The 19,227-nt window shown below is 43.2% G+C and overlaps 2 protein-coding genes across 2 annotated transcripts; one reads left to right on the forward strand and one right to left on the reverse strand.

The window, feature by feature from the left end:
* Positions 1 to 4,788: 4,788 nt before the first annotated feature.
* SARAF (store-operated calcium entry associated regulatory factor) lies at positions 4,789 to 12,832 on the reverse strand. The gene is made up of 6 exons (XM_064417325.1): positions 12,675 to 12,832; positions 11,884 to 12,059; positions 10,256 to 10,646; positions 7,141 to 7,249; positions 5,505 to 5,623; positions 4,789 to 4,984 (listed from the first exon to the last, which is right to left on the reverse strand). Exons 1-6 carry the CDS (start codon positions 12,763 to 12,765, stop codon positions 4,959 to 4,961), a joined length of 912 nt encoding a protein of 303 aa, XP_064273395.1. The 5' UTR covers positions 12,766 to 12,832; the 3' UTR covers positions 4,789 to 4,958.
* Positions 12,833 to 12,945: 113 nt separating this feature from the next.
* On the forward strand, positions 12,946 to 15,988 carry LEPROTL1 (leptin receptor overlapping transcript like 1). The gene is made up of 4 exons (XM_064417326.1): positions 12,946 to 13,081; positions 13,280 to 13,355; positions 14,559 to 14,745; positions 15,778 to 15,988. Exons 1-4 carry the CDS (start codon positions 13,066 to 13,068, stop codon positions 15,892 to 15,894), a joined length of 396 nt encoding a protein of 131 aa, XP_064273396.1. The 5' UTR covers positions 12,946 to 13,065; the 3' UTR covers positions 15,895 to 15,988.
* Positions 15,989 to 19,227: the final 3,239 nt, after the last annotated feature.

Genomic DNA, 19,227 nt, shown 5'->3' on the forward strand with positions numbered 1-19,227 from the left:
AGAGAAGAATCTTACAAAAACAATGATGTCAGGGCCGTGATCTCAAGGCCAAGTCTTGGAGAATCCCACACAATGACAGCTAAATAAAGTTGCACGGCAAAGACTGTGTAAGCCTTGATGCCAAGGATTTCAGGGCAAATGCAGGAAATGAAGGAAAGTTCCCTATGTAGTATTTCAGAGACTCTGGTCTTTAAGCAGACAGTGATTTGTCTCCTCCAAATTCACAGTGGGTAGTTTGAAGTCTGAATTATGGAATGGTTCAGATGGCTCTCAGAGCAAAAGGTGTCAATCCATACTACTGGTAATTGCCTGTAGGACTTAACTTTAGGGATGCAGGAAAATTCAGTAAAATAATCCTGATACAACAGCTGTTAGAACTGCCTACTATTTCCTGCTGTTGTGTGAGAAGTGAGCAGGCAAGACACACTAGGACACAGGCTTCACCTGCAAGCTTTGCTTTGGCTACTTCCTTCCCTTTGCCATCGTTGCTTGCTGCTCTTTCCACATTTGGCCTTTTCTGTTCATTCTAAGTCACACTGCAGAAGGAAAGAAACATGATGCAGGGCAAAGTCACCTTTCTTCTGCTTGGCATTTTCAGAAGCACCTGGTATCTTAAAACATACATCTACCTACAGGATCTGCAATGGCATGACTGTGGAGTGGCTGAGCTAGCACATCCTAGGCCAGCTTCCTGGTGCTACGTCATTCCTAAGGTAGGTTGGAGAGAATGTTTTCAGGTCTTCTCCTTGCTGCCAGTTCACCAGCTCTAATCTGCTCCAACCCCCAGCTGCCATACTGTACCTTTGACAAAAATGCTTCTCTGACAGAAAGTTAAAAAAAAAGTCTTTCCAGAGACATACTGCCCACAAAGGTCAATTCACAGCCTAACAATTGGCTCCCTTGACTTCATCACTATCTACTGCATCCATTCCCAGCTCAATGCACTTTTTACAACTCGGCCTTTCCTTGCTAAAGACCCCCAGCCAGAACAGAGGGAACCACAAGATGGAAGACAGCAGGAGATAAGATACACAGGCCACATAAAGGGAGCCTGCCGATTATTTTCATTAGCAATGTCAAATCACAGCTGCAATAGAAAAAGAGGTGTCAGAAAGTGAAGACTACTGCAGCTACACAGAATATTAGGAAAGCTAAAGAACTGGCTGCAGAGGAAGGCTCCAGTGCAACATGCTGAGTGATAAGGAGCCACTCCCACACAGCACTCAACCCTGAGCTGTCCCAGTAGGTATGGAAGGAGAAGGAGGGACCTGACATTATGTTTCAATAGACACAACAGGACACGACAGCATTGTCTGCTGGTACAGACTGCATTGCTGTGAGATTTTAATATTTTTGTGGATTTGCTCGTATGCCTTAATTCACAGGCAGCTGGGCTATTTCTGTACCACAATCACTGGTTGATAGGGATTCTGACAGTATCAAGAATACAAAATTGCTTTAGTAAGGAAGAAAAAATACATCACTTATACTTGGTGCTAAGTGGAGAACAGTCTACGTGCAAGTGCTGCATTTTCAGCTTTTAGATAGCTGTGCAGGCAGATAGGTATTGCTTGCTACTTTACTTCAGTAATTTCGCTGTGCAACAGCTCCTAGTGCTGGAAATCACACTACCTGGCCTAATTCCCTTTTTGGAAGTCAGTGATGTAAAGTGATGACCATGGAAGAATTTTATTTTTCAAACAAACCATCTACTGTCTTGCCTTGGTGCTAAGTCAAACACACACATGGCTCTCAGGGAAAAGAGCAAGGTGCACAGCATGAGATTCCACAGAACTAGCCAAGATCTGACCTGGCAGCTGAGTCACAAGGCAGAGCAGCACAGAGAAAGCTTATCTCTGACCATCTTTTTCTTTTTTTTTTTTCATCACATGCTTCATGGGAAGTCAGCTGTAAAACCAGGAGTTTCATTTCTGTAGTTTTAGCTTTGTGTGAGGATGTAAGCATTGTCAGAGTACAAGCAGCTCTGGTCCCAGGTACCAAACAGAATTGCAACTATCTACAACAGCATTTAACAGTTTGAGGTATATTTACATATACCTTGCAACTGTGAAACTACTGTGAAGATGCTGCCAGAGCCCTGCCCAGGAGCAGAAGGGAGACTAGGACCTTCCAGATCTCATGCTCAGGAAGGAAGCTCAAGGTCTCACAAGTATGAGCTCTAAGCTGCCTTCCATGAGTTCTTTTCACTCAGGAGCATCAGCAGCATTTGATGAAGGAAACACTGACAGCAGAATTTGCAGGCCCCTGTTTAACCCGTGTACTACTGCCAAGACATTGAACTCTCTGTGTAGACCATGTCTCTGTTCAGCAGTGACACATCCTCTGTGTAAGAAGCCAATACAATACTCTTATCCCTGTGTAGAGTTCTGCTCTGTCCACAACCAGGAACAGCAGCAGTGAACACAAATTCTTTTGAAGAGTTCAGTTCACCATCTTGTAAAACCAGGAACATGCTGACATAACAGCTTTTCTGCAGGTTCAGATCCCAAGCCCTGATCTACAAGAAAGCCTTCAATTCCTTATAGGATTCAGTATTTTGTTACTGAAAACATAGTCAATACAATAATTCTACTCTCAGTATTGTTTTATTTTATTGAAGCAACACAGAGCTTACCCACTTTGCATCTGGGGGAAAAGGATGATATTATTTATCCAGGAAGTGGATGATGACACAGAGAACTCTGAGAAAACAAACAGTGCCATCCCTGCAGGCCTCAAGACAGTGATTTAAAAACAAAAATATTCCTTATTCTGTTATTTCATTCCTTTATCAGAGGGAAGGGTGAACATACCCAAACAGATTCAGAAGTTATAGTAGAATTATGTATCAGATTTATTTTGCACATTTCAAGCAGAAACCATAAATACATAAATACAAATGAAAATATTGTCTAAAACACTTCATACCATACTGTAATTTGAGAGCAAACTTCAGCTTCCAACTACCCAGTTAGAAAAAATCCAGTTTCATTGTTATGCAATTAGTTGGCAAAGCAAATATTGACTGTGACAAGCTTAACCTGAATACACTTAGAAATAAGTAAGAACTCCATATTTAAAATATATTCTTCTGCTACACTTTGTTATAAAGATAAGAGATTCACCATGGACTTCTCATAAAAGGCAGAGCTTTCTAGGAGGCCACGAGTAAGGTCTTTGTCATTTCCCTTTTTAGGTTCACAGTGCAGGCTATTAATGCAGTTATTTTTCCCCAACCCTCAGGTAGCTCTGAGAAGCAAACCACCATTTCACCCTCATTTTGAAAGTATCAAATTAAATTGATAACACTTTTAGTACAAGAACTTTTTCATGAAGCACTTTTTCTGGCTGTTAACTTCATAAAGATTTCTGGGATTTGCTGGTTTGGTTTGCTTGTATATTTTTTTCTTTTTTTGATTTTCTCTCTTTTGGTTGCTTAAGTCATACATTGAACTTGGGTGTTAACATATGACCTAATTCCTTCTACACTCATGAATGGACACGGTTGCTTTTCCCTGAGTTATGCTGAAGTCACTTTCTTAGACTAACCTGACTATTTAATCTCCTTGTGGAGCTGCAACCTGTATCAGCTGAACAGTGCTTTGCTTTCACTGGAACAGCTGGTATCAACTCCCAGACACAGTGTTTTCCCAAGGCTGAAAGACAATGCTTCTCTGGCTGCTGCCACACAAACACTTCTACACTTTGTTAGGATGGACTCTGCAGAAGAGCTGGTCATCCAGCAGCCCATTCTTCACTCTTCCCCTCTCCCCACAATCCTGAGAAATTTCTCTGCCTTTTATCCAACAATGCCTCCTCCAGGAGGGAATAAATCACCCAAGAACTGTATGACACCTCACAGAGGCCTCAAAATATCATCACAGAATAAGCAAGGCCTCTCTGCTTCCCACTCTTCGACAGCACTTTGTTTTTAAAAAGCATGTTTGGGGAAGTTTACATCCTGTTAGATATCCAATTTCCTTTCTTTGCTTAGTATCAAGGCCTGCTGTGTCCCAGAGATTCTATCATCTTTGCATTAAGAACATTCCCTTCCCTTTTGCAATGAGCACCTTTGGTTTACTGTGCCCTGGACAGGTGACCTACCAGGACAGACCATTCACATCACAAGTTTTCACAGCATTGCCAACATCCACCCTTAAAAAGAAAATCTTTGGCCTCAATGCAGGCAAAATGTCTGTAATCACCTGAACTTAAATTACCTCAGTCTTCCAGGAAAAGGTCCAAATTTCCAGGTTACTTATTTATTTACCTCCAATAACTTATAGGGAAAGTCCCCCAGGTTTGCACAGTCATCTTGGATAAACTCTGTAACATGGAGAATCCGTGAATCTGCAATATTTTTACTCCAACAGTCACATAGCACAGACACAAGCATACTAATGTTAATCTCTTTATACACAGCTTTGCTCTTGTTCACTGAGGAAGAACTCCAACACTTATCTGAGTGGCTGCCTGCACTTACACTAAAGTTCACATGCATTCTGCAAAGGCAAAAAAAAAGTAGCTTCAAAGAGCAACACTCCTTACGTATCAGGTAGATGCTGGACTACCAGGAAAGAGGAAAAAAATTATCAGGAATTCTGGACCAAATGAAATGAAGCCCAGAACACGAGTACATGCTTTGAAAATCTGGTAAGGCTATCATTGCCATAATGCCTCAAGTAGAGACAGATACATGGTCAGTGTAACATTATTCTTCTTAACTTGGGGGAGCTTTTTCTGTAGGAGAGGCTGCTGATTTGAAACAATGGATGCTCCCTTAGTGGATGGCACCTGTGATACCCTATACAGCAGTGAGAGTCCACAGAGAAAGTGAGGAATTCTTTGCCTAATCCTTCAAACCTCATATCCACTTCTGAAGTATACTACTATTAAAAGAAGTACAAGTACACAACAAGATTTAGTTCAATCACTCTGATGGAATAATGTAAAGGATTTCATCTTCGCTTTGTGCCTCCAAAGCCTGCAAAATAAAAAAAAACAGAAAAAGAAGTCAGCTCCACCATGGCCTTTCCATTGAACTCTCTAGCTCTAAAAAGGCTAAAGGTGGCAAGGGAGACAAGGTAAACATATCCACATGAAGGAGAACAGCAAGCAACTGTGGGCTGACTGGCCTGGAAACTATTCTGCTCTTGCAGATTAGACAACCTGCATTCTACAGAGAACATGTCTGTGCATGTTTGCTAGAGAAGAGCACACGTAGTGCTCATCAGAAGGGAAAGCCTTAAACTAATGCACCTTGCCAGTAAAGACAAGCCCGATGCTGACAGTGCCATGCCCACCTCAGGCCTGTGGGGAATTTCATGCCCCACAATGCTGCCCTGCTTCCATAGGGAATGGAAGGAAAGGACATCGTTACATGCCACCTACACCAACTGGTAAAATAAAACAAGGATGCTCCTTGAACCACAACTAACATCTGCATGTTTTTCATAGGTCAAAGTCTCTTGAGATTCAGGAAATTAAAAGGTGTTTTGCCTTACCAGAAGCAGTTCTTGTTCCTGAGGTGCTGCCTTCTGTGGAATTCCTTGAGTGCCCATGCATAGGAGGCACAGCTGTGGGATCTGTCCACATACTGTGATATGGGGAGCGTGGCTGTGCTCTGGCATGGAACAGAGTAGAAGGAAGGCTTCGTTAGTGGCCTTTGGAAAAATTAAGAAGATACCATTCCAAACAAGAGAACTGCACCTCCAAGGGAAAACTGTAAGCAGTTATTTCAAAGCTGGAAATGTTCCTATTTAATGTATTTAATACATTGAGAGCAAGGACATCCAGTGCTGTGATACCATAGTGTAGACTTTCAAAAGGAAATTAAGCTTTATTCTTCAGAATAAGGAATTCTAACAATTGCAAATGAGGAAATTTTTCTGTCTGAAATTTTGACCTTAAATTCCATCAGACAAGAAAGAAGATTGAAATCTGAAGTTTAAATGCATTTTGGCATCACCTACATCCCAGCCACATTTGGCAAGAGAAAACATGCTTTTGTTAACTCTTTTGAAAAGGTCATTATCAGTAACACTAACATATCATGGTCTTTGACTCACTCACTTAAAATTACTTGCTTCCATGGATATGGAATTTCCTGCTGTTGAAATTTACAAACAGCTCTCTCACACTTCCTGGCACCAGCATTTTGCAGCACAAAATTTCAAAAGCCTAAGAAACCAAATTAAATAATAGTGGACTGAAGTTTTAAACAAAAAGAAGCCCAAGTTTGGAAGCTTGTTTATGTATTTGGACTTACTCAGATAGATGTCTAATCTTGAAGAATACCTTGTGCCTACTGAAATGGAGGTGTGCATAGAAATCAGGGAACTAACCTGTATGTAGACACTACATAAAGAGAATGCCTCAACACAAGAGTCATGTATTTAAGCCTTAAGAAATACTAGGCCAATAAAAACTTTAACACATTATACCTTAGAAAAATTCTTAGCAGAATTAATATAAGGCTTCTGTTATTAAAAATAGCCCACAACTTTACAACACAGATGCTTAGCACACTCCTGTCCATATATCTTACTCTCCAATCTGTTACATTTCTACAGGAATAGACTTGATACATAGGCAAGTCATTTGATAAACAGAGAAAACTGCTTAGGATCTGAAGACTCCTTGCAGGAATCTCATATTTTCTCCAGTGAAGCCTAAAATGGCAGCAACTGCTCTCTTTAAACTGTTAATCTAAAAATGATGCATTCTGATTTAGGCATGTCTAAAATCCTATACCAAATATGGTCATCCAGACCTATTTTAGGAAAGATTACACTGATACAAGGGATCCATACACAGATGGTTATATGCTTAATATGACTGTGTGTGTTTTAAGGCATTCCGCAGATAAATTGTTTAAATGCTCAATTTAAATTGGCAGGCCATCATGCCAGGTCAGATGAAGCAGAATGAAGTACCTCAGTCTTTCCAATTCTGCCTCAGAAACATGTTTGAAATGTCTCTGGTCCTGGAGTTACAAACAGCTGCTCAAAATTCTCCTGGTGGTAGGATTTTATAATTTTAATGACACAGGTCTGAAATCTTAAAAACAATGTCAATATAGTACATGGCAAACCCCCTGAAAGCTTAAATGCTTAAAATTTGATAGTATGCATATTTTACCTGTGACTGCCTGCCAAGTAGCCTAGCAAGCCTCCTGCTCCTAATCCAGTCCAAAATCCTGGTCCTGAGCTGGTTCCATGATGGGAATTAGTTCCAAAGCTGTTGTCATCTTAAACAAAATGAAAATAGGAAGCATAAGTTAGTAACAGACTAATCCTCAGGCCAGCTGTTGCACCAAAATTCTCTCCTGTTAAAGATAATGGAAAATTAGACAACAAACTGCTCCTGATTTCAGCAGATTTTCGATCAAGCTTAACTTGAAAGGCCTCACATTTCAGAAAGCAGGACACCCCACATAAATGAACACTACTATAAAGAGTTTTATGTTAAAAATCTGCTTCCACTTCATTTCACAACCCTGACATTTGCAAAACATGGAAAGAGTCCCTGCCTGCTGATCTATAAACAGACAAGTTAGATTAAAAATAGAAAAGGAAACTAAGAAAGAATAATCTGCTGAAGGTCACCAGAGCAGGCCAGAAGCAGATACAGGAACACAAACCAAGTAGGTAGCACTGCAGAGTGAGCAAACCACAAGGACACAGAGCTCCTAATCTCACGGAGCACAGCTGCACAGTTTGAGTCACAGTGGCTCAGTGTAACGCTGACATTACTGGTATTGTTCCCGGTAATCCTAGTCTGGCACTTGTTATCAAAAGCCAAGCTAACTGCAACCACATTGCAAAGTTTTCATTATGCATGAGTCGCCAAGCTTGACAAGTACCTTGATGAAACTGCAAGCATATCAAGTAGGTTGTGGGGGAAGGGGAGTCACAAATTTTTTGACATGTGACCTGCACATAACACGAGGTTCTGAGCCAGAATGAATGTTTTCCATTTAGAAAGAAAAACAGAAAGTACAAACCCAAGTTAGAATAATTTTCTCGTCTAGCAAAAATCATGGATGCAAGAATAAGCTAACCATGCGTTTAACACATAAGGAAGTATAGAAGGACTGAAGACAATGAACATTAGGGTCTCCCTAAAATAAGCCCACCTGAACAAGTGGGCCAGAGATGACATAGGTAAAAATTAGAGGGCCTGATTTGTCTTCAAACTGATATGGGTTGTTTGAAGTTATAAAAGGTAAAACAATAATTAAATAATCAGTTTCAGTCTAGACTGGATTTGATATTGAATTAAATTTTGAATGTGTGGGGAGAAATATAAACTCTCATTGGGATGATATACCATTAAATTATGCTTATTTGGAACAACAACAAAAAAATTATTTCATTTGCTGTGAAAACAATGTTAATCAGAGATGAACCAACTCATTTGTTCAAAAGCACCATGACTGAACACTGACTCAGAAAACTGAGTAATTTTTTTTAAACATTTAGAGTAAACATTAAGAACCATGTCAAACAACTAGCTGAGAGAAAGCATAATTTAATTAAGATAGTCCAGCTAAACAAGTTCCATAGGACACATTCTGCATGTTAAGGGGCTTTAAAATGAGGCAAATTAAATATTAACAGCAATATGTGAACAACATTGCTTGTCATTACTGTCCAGGCTTCCAAAGACTAATACATTCCTGGAACACATGGACACACACATTCAGAGATGTGCTTTTGCTCTGCTCCCACAATGTAAGGCAGACACTGAATGCATGAAGTAGTCTAACACTTAGTATTTTTAATCTGGCTCCACATTGCAGTTTTCCTCCCTACTTTGCCTGAAATCTAAAGACAAATCATTGACATGCCTTATTAAAAACATCACAAGCTGAGCATTATATGGCTCCCAATGTGTATTTTAAGTGTCTCGGTTTTCAGCAATCCTCAAGAAAACATTCTCAAGGCCCTGCCCTTGCTAGATTTGTGACTCCTGTGAAGAAAAATGCATTGGGGCAATTAACTGACACGGAACTGAAGAGAAAAAAAAAGAAAATAACTCTTCATTGTTCTGCCTGTGCCCAGTGTGACAGAGCTGTGTCGTGGCCAGGGCTCCTGCTGACCACCACAGTACAGCCAGTGCCATGCCCACACATGGCCACTGATGCCCACACAGCACAGTCAGACAGTCTGATGTAACCACGTGCAAACCAATTTGCAAAGCCAACAGAAGCAGATGCCCTTTAATTTTCTAGTGCAGGTACAGCTGAAAGGTTCTGCTGTGCACGCCCTGCACAAAGGTATCCAAAAGAATTACACTGCACTCTGTTGGCCAAGTTATTTGAACAAATCTTGGAGAAAGCATTAATAAGCATTATTAAAATATAAACTTTCAACTAAGTAAACCTAATCCTTGCTACATATTTTCTTGCCAAAACCCCTTCTCTATTAACAAAAAAAAAAAAAGGAATTATGTAACTTGTGAGAATGTAATTCAAGTTCCAGTGCTGTGAGCAGCTTGCATGTTTACAGGGTTAAATGAGTTAGTCAGACACCAGATGAGTAATGTTTATTTCCCTGAGACACTATGATGGCCTAAGGAAGACCACTTATTATGTGACAGAAGACACCAGTTTTCTGGGAAAAGAAAAACTGCCTCTTTTCCCAGCAGCAGCCTTGTCACTGCTTTTGTAATGTTCAGCTTCAGATGAAAGGCCCCACAGGAGACTCAGATGCTGTACCCTCTAATGACAGTTCACAGACACTGCTCTGGGAACCAAATCTTTCAGCTGCTGGGACTACACTGAAGCCCTGTTAAACAGAGGACTGGTACATGATACTCAGCCCCATCAGCTGCTTTGTCAATGAAATCAGGGCTGAAAGGCCATTCTGTAAAGTTTCAGAGTGCTCCTTTGGCATGGCTTTGTTTCTGGCTGTGTAAGAACATTCTCTTTTCCAGATTACCTATGACAATTATTCTCCTTGTCACAATCCTGCTATTTCACAGGTGATGAAAAGAATGCTTGCTGGGCATGGGGAGGTAGCTTTTCAAAGGTTCAGAGGGCAGCCTGCCCTGAAAGCCTGTGGAAAGCCAAGCCCTAATTTCCTCTTTTGAACAAAGAGCAGAATACAAAGCTGGCCATAGGCTCTGCAGCCAATTTGGCAGTTGCCTGCAAATGCTGTGGTTTTAACTCTATCTCACCTTCCCTTGCCACAGATAAAACAGGACAATCCTGCTAGCTCTTTTGAATACTGTAAATGGCTCAGAGCCCTACCTGTGAAGGTGGACTTAAAACCAGGAGGAGGAGGTGCCTGCTGACTCTGCCAGAAGGGCTGAGAGAAGCCATCACTGCCCCCAGAACTCTGCTGAGACTGCTGGTTGCTGAGGAAGAACTTGTATACTCCAAAAGCAAGAAGAAGAAGAACAATTACAACAATTGCTCCAGAACCAGAATCAGAATAATCTTTCCTTGACTGGTAATAGCTAGAGCCAAAGCTTCCAGAGTTCTTCACTTTCCTTTCACCTTCCTCAGTCAGCTCTAGCTTGAACAGCAAACTACAGGAGCCTCTTAGTATGTAAGGATCATCTGGGTAATCATAGCCTTCACAGCTCACTTCCATTTGTCCAAAACGGTAGGCTTTTTCCAGGTCTGCTTTGCACTCCCACTGAAAAAATAAACACAACACAAAGTAAAACACACTGCCCCAAAGATGAAAACACCCATCTGCTTCCTTATATATGCCCTGAAATAAAGCTAATTGCTAACAAATCATTTAAGGGCCATAGGTAAGAAATTTTCATGTGCTCCTACTTTGAAAAGCAGTAGGAATTTGATGTTTAAATGAATTTTAAATACTAAAACTTAAAATAGATCTTACCTTTCAGAACACTGAAGAATTACAACTCTGAAAGATTTCGTTTTTTCTTTATTGAATACGTTTTTCAAATATCTCTTCTTGATATATTGCAATATTTCTAAAAAAATGTGTACCCTGTACACATTTATTAGCTACATAATAAATGCCTGTCCTGTGCAAACTCGATGGCAGCCACAAAAACATAACACGTGAGCCTGAGATCCAGTGCATCATTGTGTCCATTTGTGTCTGTGCAGAAATTAAAAGAAACTGGGACAGATATCATTAGACATCCACGTGCAACACTTAACAATTACGTTGGGGATTCTCTGGTTGAACACAGGTGGATCCTCAGGCTCACGTTCCCTTGAGGTATCCAAACAAAGGGAACTCTAATGGCACGTGACATTTTGACACACATTTTGGAGAGGAAATAAGAAAGTAGCTGTCTCTAAACTAGTAATTCAGTACAGCAGTACCAACTGCCATTTAATATTTGACTATTCTTTGCTAGAACTGATACAGTATTTTGAATTACTTTCAGCCTTGATTCCTGGTTATCTATTGACAGCAGCCTCTTTAGGGCTGAAAGTCAAGACTATTTTCTGACTAGCACTCATATCCTAAGGTGCAATTCTGAAATTTAGTTTCTAAAAGGTAGAGCTGAAGTGAAGCAAATATTAAGAAGCCCTTTCCACACTAATAAAAAATGTAAATTCACACAGCAATAATAATTCAAAAGCATCCTCCAGGGTTTGCAAGAGTTTAATTTTATAAACTCGAGCACCATTTTATTTAAAACCAACAAAGGCTTGCTATGCCGTACTTTTCCATTAGCTCCTTCAAAGATATATCAAACATATAACTACAGTAGCTCTGAAAAATCCAAACCTAAAAGGTATTTAGGTTAAGTTTTAGAGCAAGAGTTCATTTAACAAAAAGCATCTGAACTGACAAGCTAGCTCACGACTCTTCGCTCCTTCCGAACTTGCCAGCTTGGGGGAAAGCGATCTCACAAACAGTGTCACAAGTTGCAAACAGTCACCTGTACATCGTAGCCATCCCATCCTTTGTTGTAGCACTGCACAGCCTCAGGGACACGGGAGCAGCCCGCAGAGCCGCCCGTGCACTGCAGCTGAGGGACCGAGGCTGTCCGCCTGGATGTCGTGTACTGCCCTCTGTGGAGAGTGAGCGCCTGGACGTCCCGCAGCAGAACCTTCCCTGAAACAGGCAGCACAAGGAATGGCAGAGTCACTTGGGCTGGGAAACACCTCCGTGACCACCGAGTCCAACCTCGATAAAAGAACCCTGTCATGTCAACCAGACCACGGCACAGAGCGCCACGTCCAGTTTCTCCCTAAACACCTCCAGGCACGGTGACTGCACCACCATCCTGGGCAGCCTATTCCAGTATTTGACCACCCTTTCCGGGAAAAACTTCTTCCTATGGCTTGTCAGCACTTGTGCACAGGTGTGCTGCTCTTGGGCACCAGGGCCTGCTCTCAGGACATGCCGACGGAGGCCGAAGCAGTGAGCCTGCATCTTCACGAGACGAAGCTCCAGGAAGCTCCAGACGCCCAGGGGAAACAGGCAGAGCTCCCGGTTTCCTCCCGAGGCGGCTCGGGCTCCTCCTCCCCGGCAGACAGCCACACTGCCCGCGGTGCGCGATCGCTGCTCCCGCACCAGCCGGGTTAGAGGCGCCCCAAACCCCGCCAGCCCTTCTCCCCCGCGCCGGCCGCCGCTAAACCGGCAGCGCTGCGCCGTGCCGGGCCGCCAGGAGCCGCCAAGGCGCCGGCAGAGGCGGCTGAGCCCCCTCCTAATCGCCGTGGGTCTCACCCGGTCGGTCCCAGCCCAGCGCGGGTCCCGCGGCGGCGCAGAGCAGCAGCAGCAGCAGGCGCAGAGCAGCGAGCGCCGCCATGGCCGCCATGACAGCACCGGCAGCCGCCACCGCCCGCCAGGGGCGCGCGGCGCCCGCGCAAGCCCCGCCCCCCCCGCGCCGCGGGGCCAATGGGCGGCGAGGGCGGGGCGCTCACCGCGCGACGTGAGGGGGCGGGGCTGCCGCCGCGGGCCCTGCGCGCGCGCCACGTACGAGCGTCACGGGGCCGGACCGGGAGGGGCGGGGCCGGGCCCTCCCCCTCGCCGGAAGCGGCTTCCGCTTCCGCGCGGCATTTCCGGCTCCCGGCGCGCGCCTCCCCGGTGCCGCGCGGCTGGCGGGACGGGCGGCGCCATGGCGGGGATCAAAGGTGCGCGCGGCGCGGCGGGGCCGGGAACGGCGGGGAGGGGCCGGGGGGACCTCGGGCGGGAGCCGCCGCGGCACCCCGAGTGCCGCCGGGCGGCCGGGGCCGCGCCGAGCCGAGCGCCGCGGTGGTCGGTGGGCGGCGGTCGGTGCCGTGCGCGGTGCGCTGCCGCCCTCACGCTGGTTGGGTTTGTTCTCGTTGCAGCGCTGATCAGCCTGTCCTTCGGGGGAGCGGTCGGACTGATGTTCCTGATGCTCGGCTGCGCCCTGCCCCAGTACAAGTACCGTGCTCTCTCTGTTCTGCTTCTTTTTCGGGCGGCTCTCACTGCAGAGGGGTCCCGCTTCCATAGTGGAGCATTGATAAGTTCTCTCTGTGCAGCAGGGGCCTCAGGTCTTTTCGGTGTTGGGTTTGGTTTTTTTTTGTTTGGTTTTGTTTTGGTTTTTTTTGGTTGGTTGGGGTGGGAATAAAAATAAAGAGCATCCAGGATTTAATTAACCCTAAAGAGTAATGGCAGCAAAAGTTGCACTTCGAGGCTGGCTGCAGGCATGAAAGGATGCATTGCCTGGCTGCGGGTGCTGTCCCGCTGACCCTCAGACAGCAGCAGCTCCCGAGGTGGGCAGCAAGCGTGGGGCATCCGGGGACAGGGTTGCATTTTCTGTGCCTGCCTAGGGGTAGCTGGGCTGGCGGTGACTGTCACGGGCATCCTTGGCTGTGTCCCACACCTGTAATGTAGCATCTCCAGTCATTGCTGTCTGTTCTTCCCCGACATGGATTCCTGTCTCCTGTCTTTCAGGAGATACAAAGCAGCAGCACAAGTGCTCAGATAGAGAGGCCTATGGCTTTGACTCTTTGCAAGTGAATGCTGACTTTACAGAAAATATTTTAAATTGAGTTGTTCGCTGTTGAATAAATACCAAGCATCCTGTTGATAGACCTGTTATTGGTTGTGGATCGCAGTTTCTACATACATGACTATATCTACATGTATGACATACATGAATTTCATGCATATATGAATTCCTGGGCCAGCTTTCTTATGTTATGAAGCCAGTGCTAGTGACAGAAACCTGGGGAAGGAGACCCTTACACAGTTGCCCTTCAAACAATGCAGTAAAACAATGTGCGCCTCCTTTGTGTGCCTGAACTCTAGTCTGGGGTGCTGCAAGGGTGTCTCTAAAGTACAGCTGACAGCATAAACTTGGAGTTAGGCTCACCTTGTGAGGTGGCATTAGATTTAGGCTTGCTTAGTGAAATCTTGCTTTGTGAATATCCTGTAGTGAGCTCTGCTGCCTCTGAGGTCAGCTGAAGCCTCACAGTCTGTTGGACTAATGTCAGCTCATTCCAAGGCAAAGGATTTGCCTTCTCTGGGCTTCTCTGTCTTCCTAAATGGGGATGCTGGATGGGGAAATGCCTTGCATTGATTTTAGGAGGAGCAGGAAGTAAATCCAGTTAACTAAAACTTTTCTTCTCCTTTCTTTTTCAGCCAGTACTGGCCACTGTTTGTTCTGTTTTTTTACATCCTCTCTCCTATCCCGTACTGCATAGCAAGAAGATTGGTAGATGACACGGATGCTACAAGTAATGCCTGCAAGGAGCTGGCCATATTCCTTACAACAGGCATTGTGGTCTCAGCATTTGGGCTGCCCATAGTGTTTGCAAGAGCAGAACTGGTTAGTAGAGTTTCAACCTGTGATTGCCTTTTTTTTTTCTAGAAAACTTTATTCTTTGTGTTTGTTTGTTTATTGACGGTAAAGCTTTCATGCACTAAATAACTCTTAAAATTATATACTTTTGGAACCAGAACAAGATTATTTTTTTTTTGCAAGAAAAATCAATACAGAAATGGGAGCATGGCAGAACATTGTGATTGCCAATTGCTTCACGTGGTCAAGGAATAAAGCCTGACAATGCAATGCAGAGAAAATGAGACAGAAAATTCTGTGAAAACTTAACAGGGAAGTAACTAAATATAGAATTGTAAAGCATACTTCAAAGACAAATTTGTGGAATAGCTGGGCTGAAACAGCATGAACAAAGAAAAAAAAGCATTTTTATACTCACTGTAAATGATATTGCAAGTGATATTGGTATCATTTTCTTAAACTTCCAAGTTCTCATTACATATTTCCAGTATACAGATTTTCACTAAAATACTTTAAAAGTTCACTTTGTTTGTGTGAATGTCAGAAAGCACTACCAAGTCAAAAACCATGGAGTGCACTTTCATAAATGTCTTTAGGCAAGAACAGCTCAGATGGGCAGCTGGAATGCCTCACACCCTTTGAGTAATCCACTTACTCTCCTGTGAAAACATCCACCTCCTTTTTTGTTACTGGGATATCTGGTGGCACTTTGAAGACCTTAAATACCTGTTTTTAAAAGTCTTACAGCATAGCTGGGCTGCAGATGTGTTTGATGCTGTTGTCTAGCCTTACTTTGCATACCAAACCAGTTGTGCCTGCTAGCCAGTGCTTTGAGTACAGCTAGAAGAAAGTTGCAGTGCTGCATGGCTGGCTGTGAATTTGTCAAGTAATTTTGGGTAAACCCAGCCTGCTTGGTGTATCCACAAATAAATGAGGTATTGCCTCTTGCATCATGGATGTCTTACTGAACTTTGTCGAGAATGAGACAATAAGATGTTACCTTTTGTCTTGTTGGTGTTCAGCTCCAAGCGTGTCTAACTGAATTCCCCCTGTTCACAGATCTACTGGGGCGCGTGTGCACTCGTTCTCACTGGGAATACAGTCATCTTTGCCACCATCCTAGGATTTTTCTTGGTCTTTGGCAGCAATGACGACTTCAGCTGGCAGCAGTGGTGAAAGGAAGATGTGAGAACTATCCACAGGCATCTTGTCATGCAGTGGCCATCCATACAAACGAGAGAATGGGCAATAAAGAGAAGTAGCGTAGCAAGCCTCTTGAGTATTCTAGATGCTCCTTTTGACGTTGTTCGTTCTGAGTGTACTACTGTTGCTGACAGGGTTTCTACGTTTTTATGAAGTGGAGAGATGATTGATTTCATTTTTACCTATGGTATGTTTTTAGGTGCTCTCTTGGTTTAAAATTGTCATCCTTCTGTCCAATGTTTTGTGTGAAGCTTTAAACCAGGAACAACATTTAAACATAGTTTCAAAGATTTAAAGTTGGGAAGTTTTGGTGGGGTTTTTCTTTGTTGGTGGGGTTTTTTTGTTTTTTTTAAGCTAAGCATTAGTACTATGTTTCTTTTTTTTTTTTTTTAATACCAGGATTAAATTATATACAAGCTGAATGGAAGTAAGAGATTGTCCACCACCATTGCCAATTATCAGATCAATAGATTGTTGCTATATTTTAGCAGAGGCAAGGTGGGTTGGAGAGTACTGGTTGCAGGTTTTCTTCTGCCCATACCTCAGACTGGGTGATGAATGTTGATAGCCTTCATTTCAGGAGAAGGCTGAGGAGTAGGTAGATTTATTTGGGAGAAAAGTCCTAAATTTTAACACCACTAGATCTTTTGCCTGCTTTGTTACCGATTCTGTGGATGTGACATTCAAATACTCTGTAAATGTATTGATGCTGATGTACAAAACTGAAGTGTATTGTAGGGGAAGAGAAAATGATGTTCAAATTCCATTTTTTAAAAAAAGTATCTTTTGAACTCTTTCTATTTATAAGCATTGTATGGTTTTGAACTTTTATGTCAACTTTTTACCACAAAGATGGTAAAATGTTCATTTATGGAACTACTGGTCTATGTTAATTTGAACCATATACAAAGCTATTTGCTCCTCCCCTTTTTAATTTATTTTATACATAGCATATATATATATAAAAATATATAATAAACGAGCTTTTAAAATGTAGATTAAAACTTTGTCATGCAGTGGCCATCCATACAAACTTGCCTGAGTTTTCCTGCCCCCCTCCCCCCGTTTTTTTTTTCCTTGCAGCTGAGGCACGACTTTTTTGGAAGTCACTTGCTGAACTGATTTCACTGACTGTTTTTAAGTTCTTATGTACTGTTGGTTAATAAGATTTACTGTTATGTCTGTAACTGTACCTTGTGTTCTGTAAGATTGCACATGTAGCTTCAAGTATTTAAGACAAGTTTTCTGCATACCTCTCAATTGTCCAGATTTTTCATTTGAAGAAATCTGCCATTGGACATTCCATCACAACACAGTTGATGAGTACCACTTAACCAGGTTTGCCTGTACCACGTGCAGTGATGACCTTGACCAAACTTACTTCTAATCTGTATTTTTCAATTCTTTAAAAATAAGTCTGTGAAACTTAACTATGTGTAATTGAAAGCTTAGGTTTGCTCAACAGTATGAAAAGGCAGAGAACTGTAGGTCTTGGCTGTAGTATTTGTGTGCGGATGTAAATGAAGTATAAAGTTTGCATATATATATATATATATGTTCATAAATGTATATGAGTGTACAAAGTCTGATAGCAATGGGGTGTGCTCCAGGAACTGATACTGGCAGGTGGGGGCAGCTGGGGTGTGGGTACCTCCACACACTGCTTTGTTAACGTCCTGTGTGTGGAACAGAGGAACAAGCAGCTGCCAAGGCTCCAGAGCAGACGTATTTCAAGCAGAACCAAGTGCTTCACCAGGCTGCTGGATGGTGGTGTTTGGAGCTGCACAAGGGCTGTAGGATCATGTGTTTCTTTCCCTTTTTCTGCAAGATTTCTGCACCCATGCCCCCGGTACAATGGACGCTTAAAAAAATCCTCCAAACCAGTGGCTAAACTCGCAGTCCTCTGCAGTCCTTACAGAGGAGGAATGCCTAGGACTTGTACAAATATGTCTATTACCTGTTACATTTTCATGGTCAGGAACTGTTTTCTCCTTTATTCCTGAAGCCACATGATGCTACTCTCTGGATCACCGGTCATGGAGCTGACTCTGTGTTGGTGGTGCATTTTTTGTTAATTGCATTACAGCACTCCCTCCTTGCTTGCACACCAAGCACATACAGTGTTGCCCTGATTCATGAGCAGGACAGTTGAGAGGTATGATTCTTCCATATAATATGCACTGAGATTGTCTTATCATCCTTCTAGAGGGAAAAACTTTGAGCGATACAAATTTTAAATAGCAATCTTGAGTTCTGTATGTTTAATCAAAAATACTCTAATAAAAAGAGTATTTTGTTTAAAGTATTAATTGTTCTTTTTCCTTTATTTAATGTGGTTGTTACTCCTGTGGAAGAGATGACACCAGACTGCTCACTAATCCTTCAGAGCAAGTATTTGTGGTTTTTACCCGGGACTGCTTTATAAAGAGAGGCTCCAGTGTCCAAGTTGCACTGAGCTGACTTTGTTGGTTGTAGCTCCCATTACAGTGTTTCCTTCAGTTTCTGTTTGAAAGCCAAATCCTGAAATGTTGGTGGTGTTATACAAAGTGATGGTTGCCTTAACTGATGTATTTATAACTCTGCAATTTTTATTTTAAAGAACCACACAGCCTTTGTGATATTTTTAATCATGACATTTCATAAATTTGAAAACTGATGACTGATGCCAGTCTTTTGGCAGAAGAAGGTAATGGGAGTTGGTAGAAAATCCTTTGGGGATGATCAATCAGCCCTTCCCTCTCCACACACACTCACTTTGGTTAAGACATTGGGAGTGGAGCTATTTAGCAATAACTAAGGTGCTACATCTGCAGAGCTTTTTCATAAAAGCAAATGAAATCAGTAGAATCATTGACAATGGGCTGGTAGAGACCCATCAGGATGATTAAGTCCAGCTCCAGTCCCTGTGCAGGACGATTCCCAGAGTCACACCAGGTGCCTGAGAGCATTGCCCAAAAGCGTCTTGAGCCCTGTCAGGCTTGGAGCTGTGACCATTCCCTGGGGAGCTGTTCCAGGGCCGAGCCACCCTCTGGGTGGAGAACCTTTTCCTGATATCCAACCTAAATTGCCCCTGAGCACAGCTTCAGGCCATTCCCTCAGGTCCTGTCCCTGTCACCACAGAGAGAGATCAGTGTCTGCTCCTCCTCTTCCCCTCACCAGGGAGTTGTAACTGCAGGGAGGTTTCCCCTCACTCTGCTCTGCTCCAGGCTGAACAGACCGAGTGACCTCAGCCACTCCTCACACGGCTTCCCCTCAAGGCCCTTTGCCATCCCTGCTGCTCCTCTGGACTCTCTGACAGCTCAGGGT

This window comes from Passer domesticus, chromosome 4 (genome assembly GCF_036417665.1).
Source record: "Passer domesticus isolate bPasDom1 chromosome 4, bPasDom1.hap1, whole genome shotgun sequence".
Classification (NCBI taxonomy): Eukaryota; Metazoa; Chordata; class Aves; order Passeriformes; family Passeridae; genus Passer; species Passer domesticus.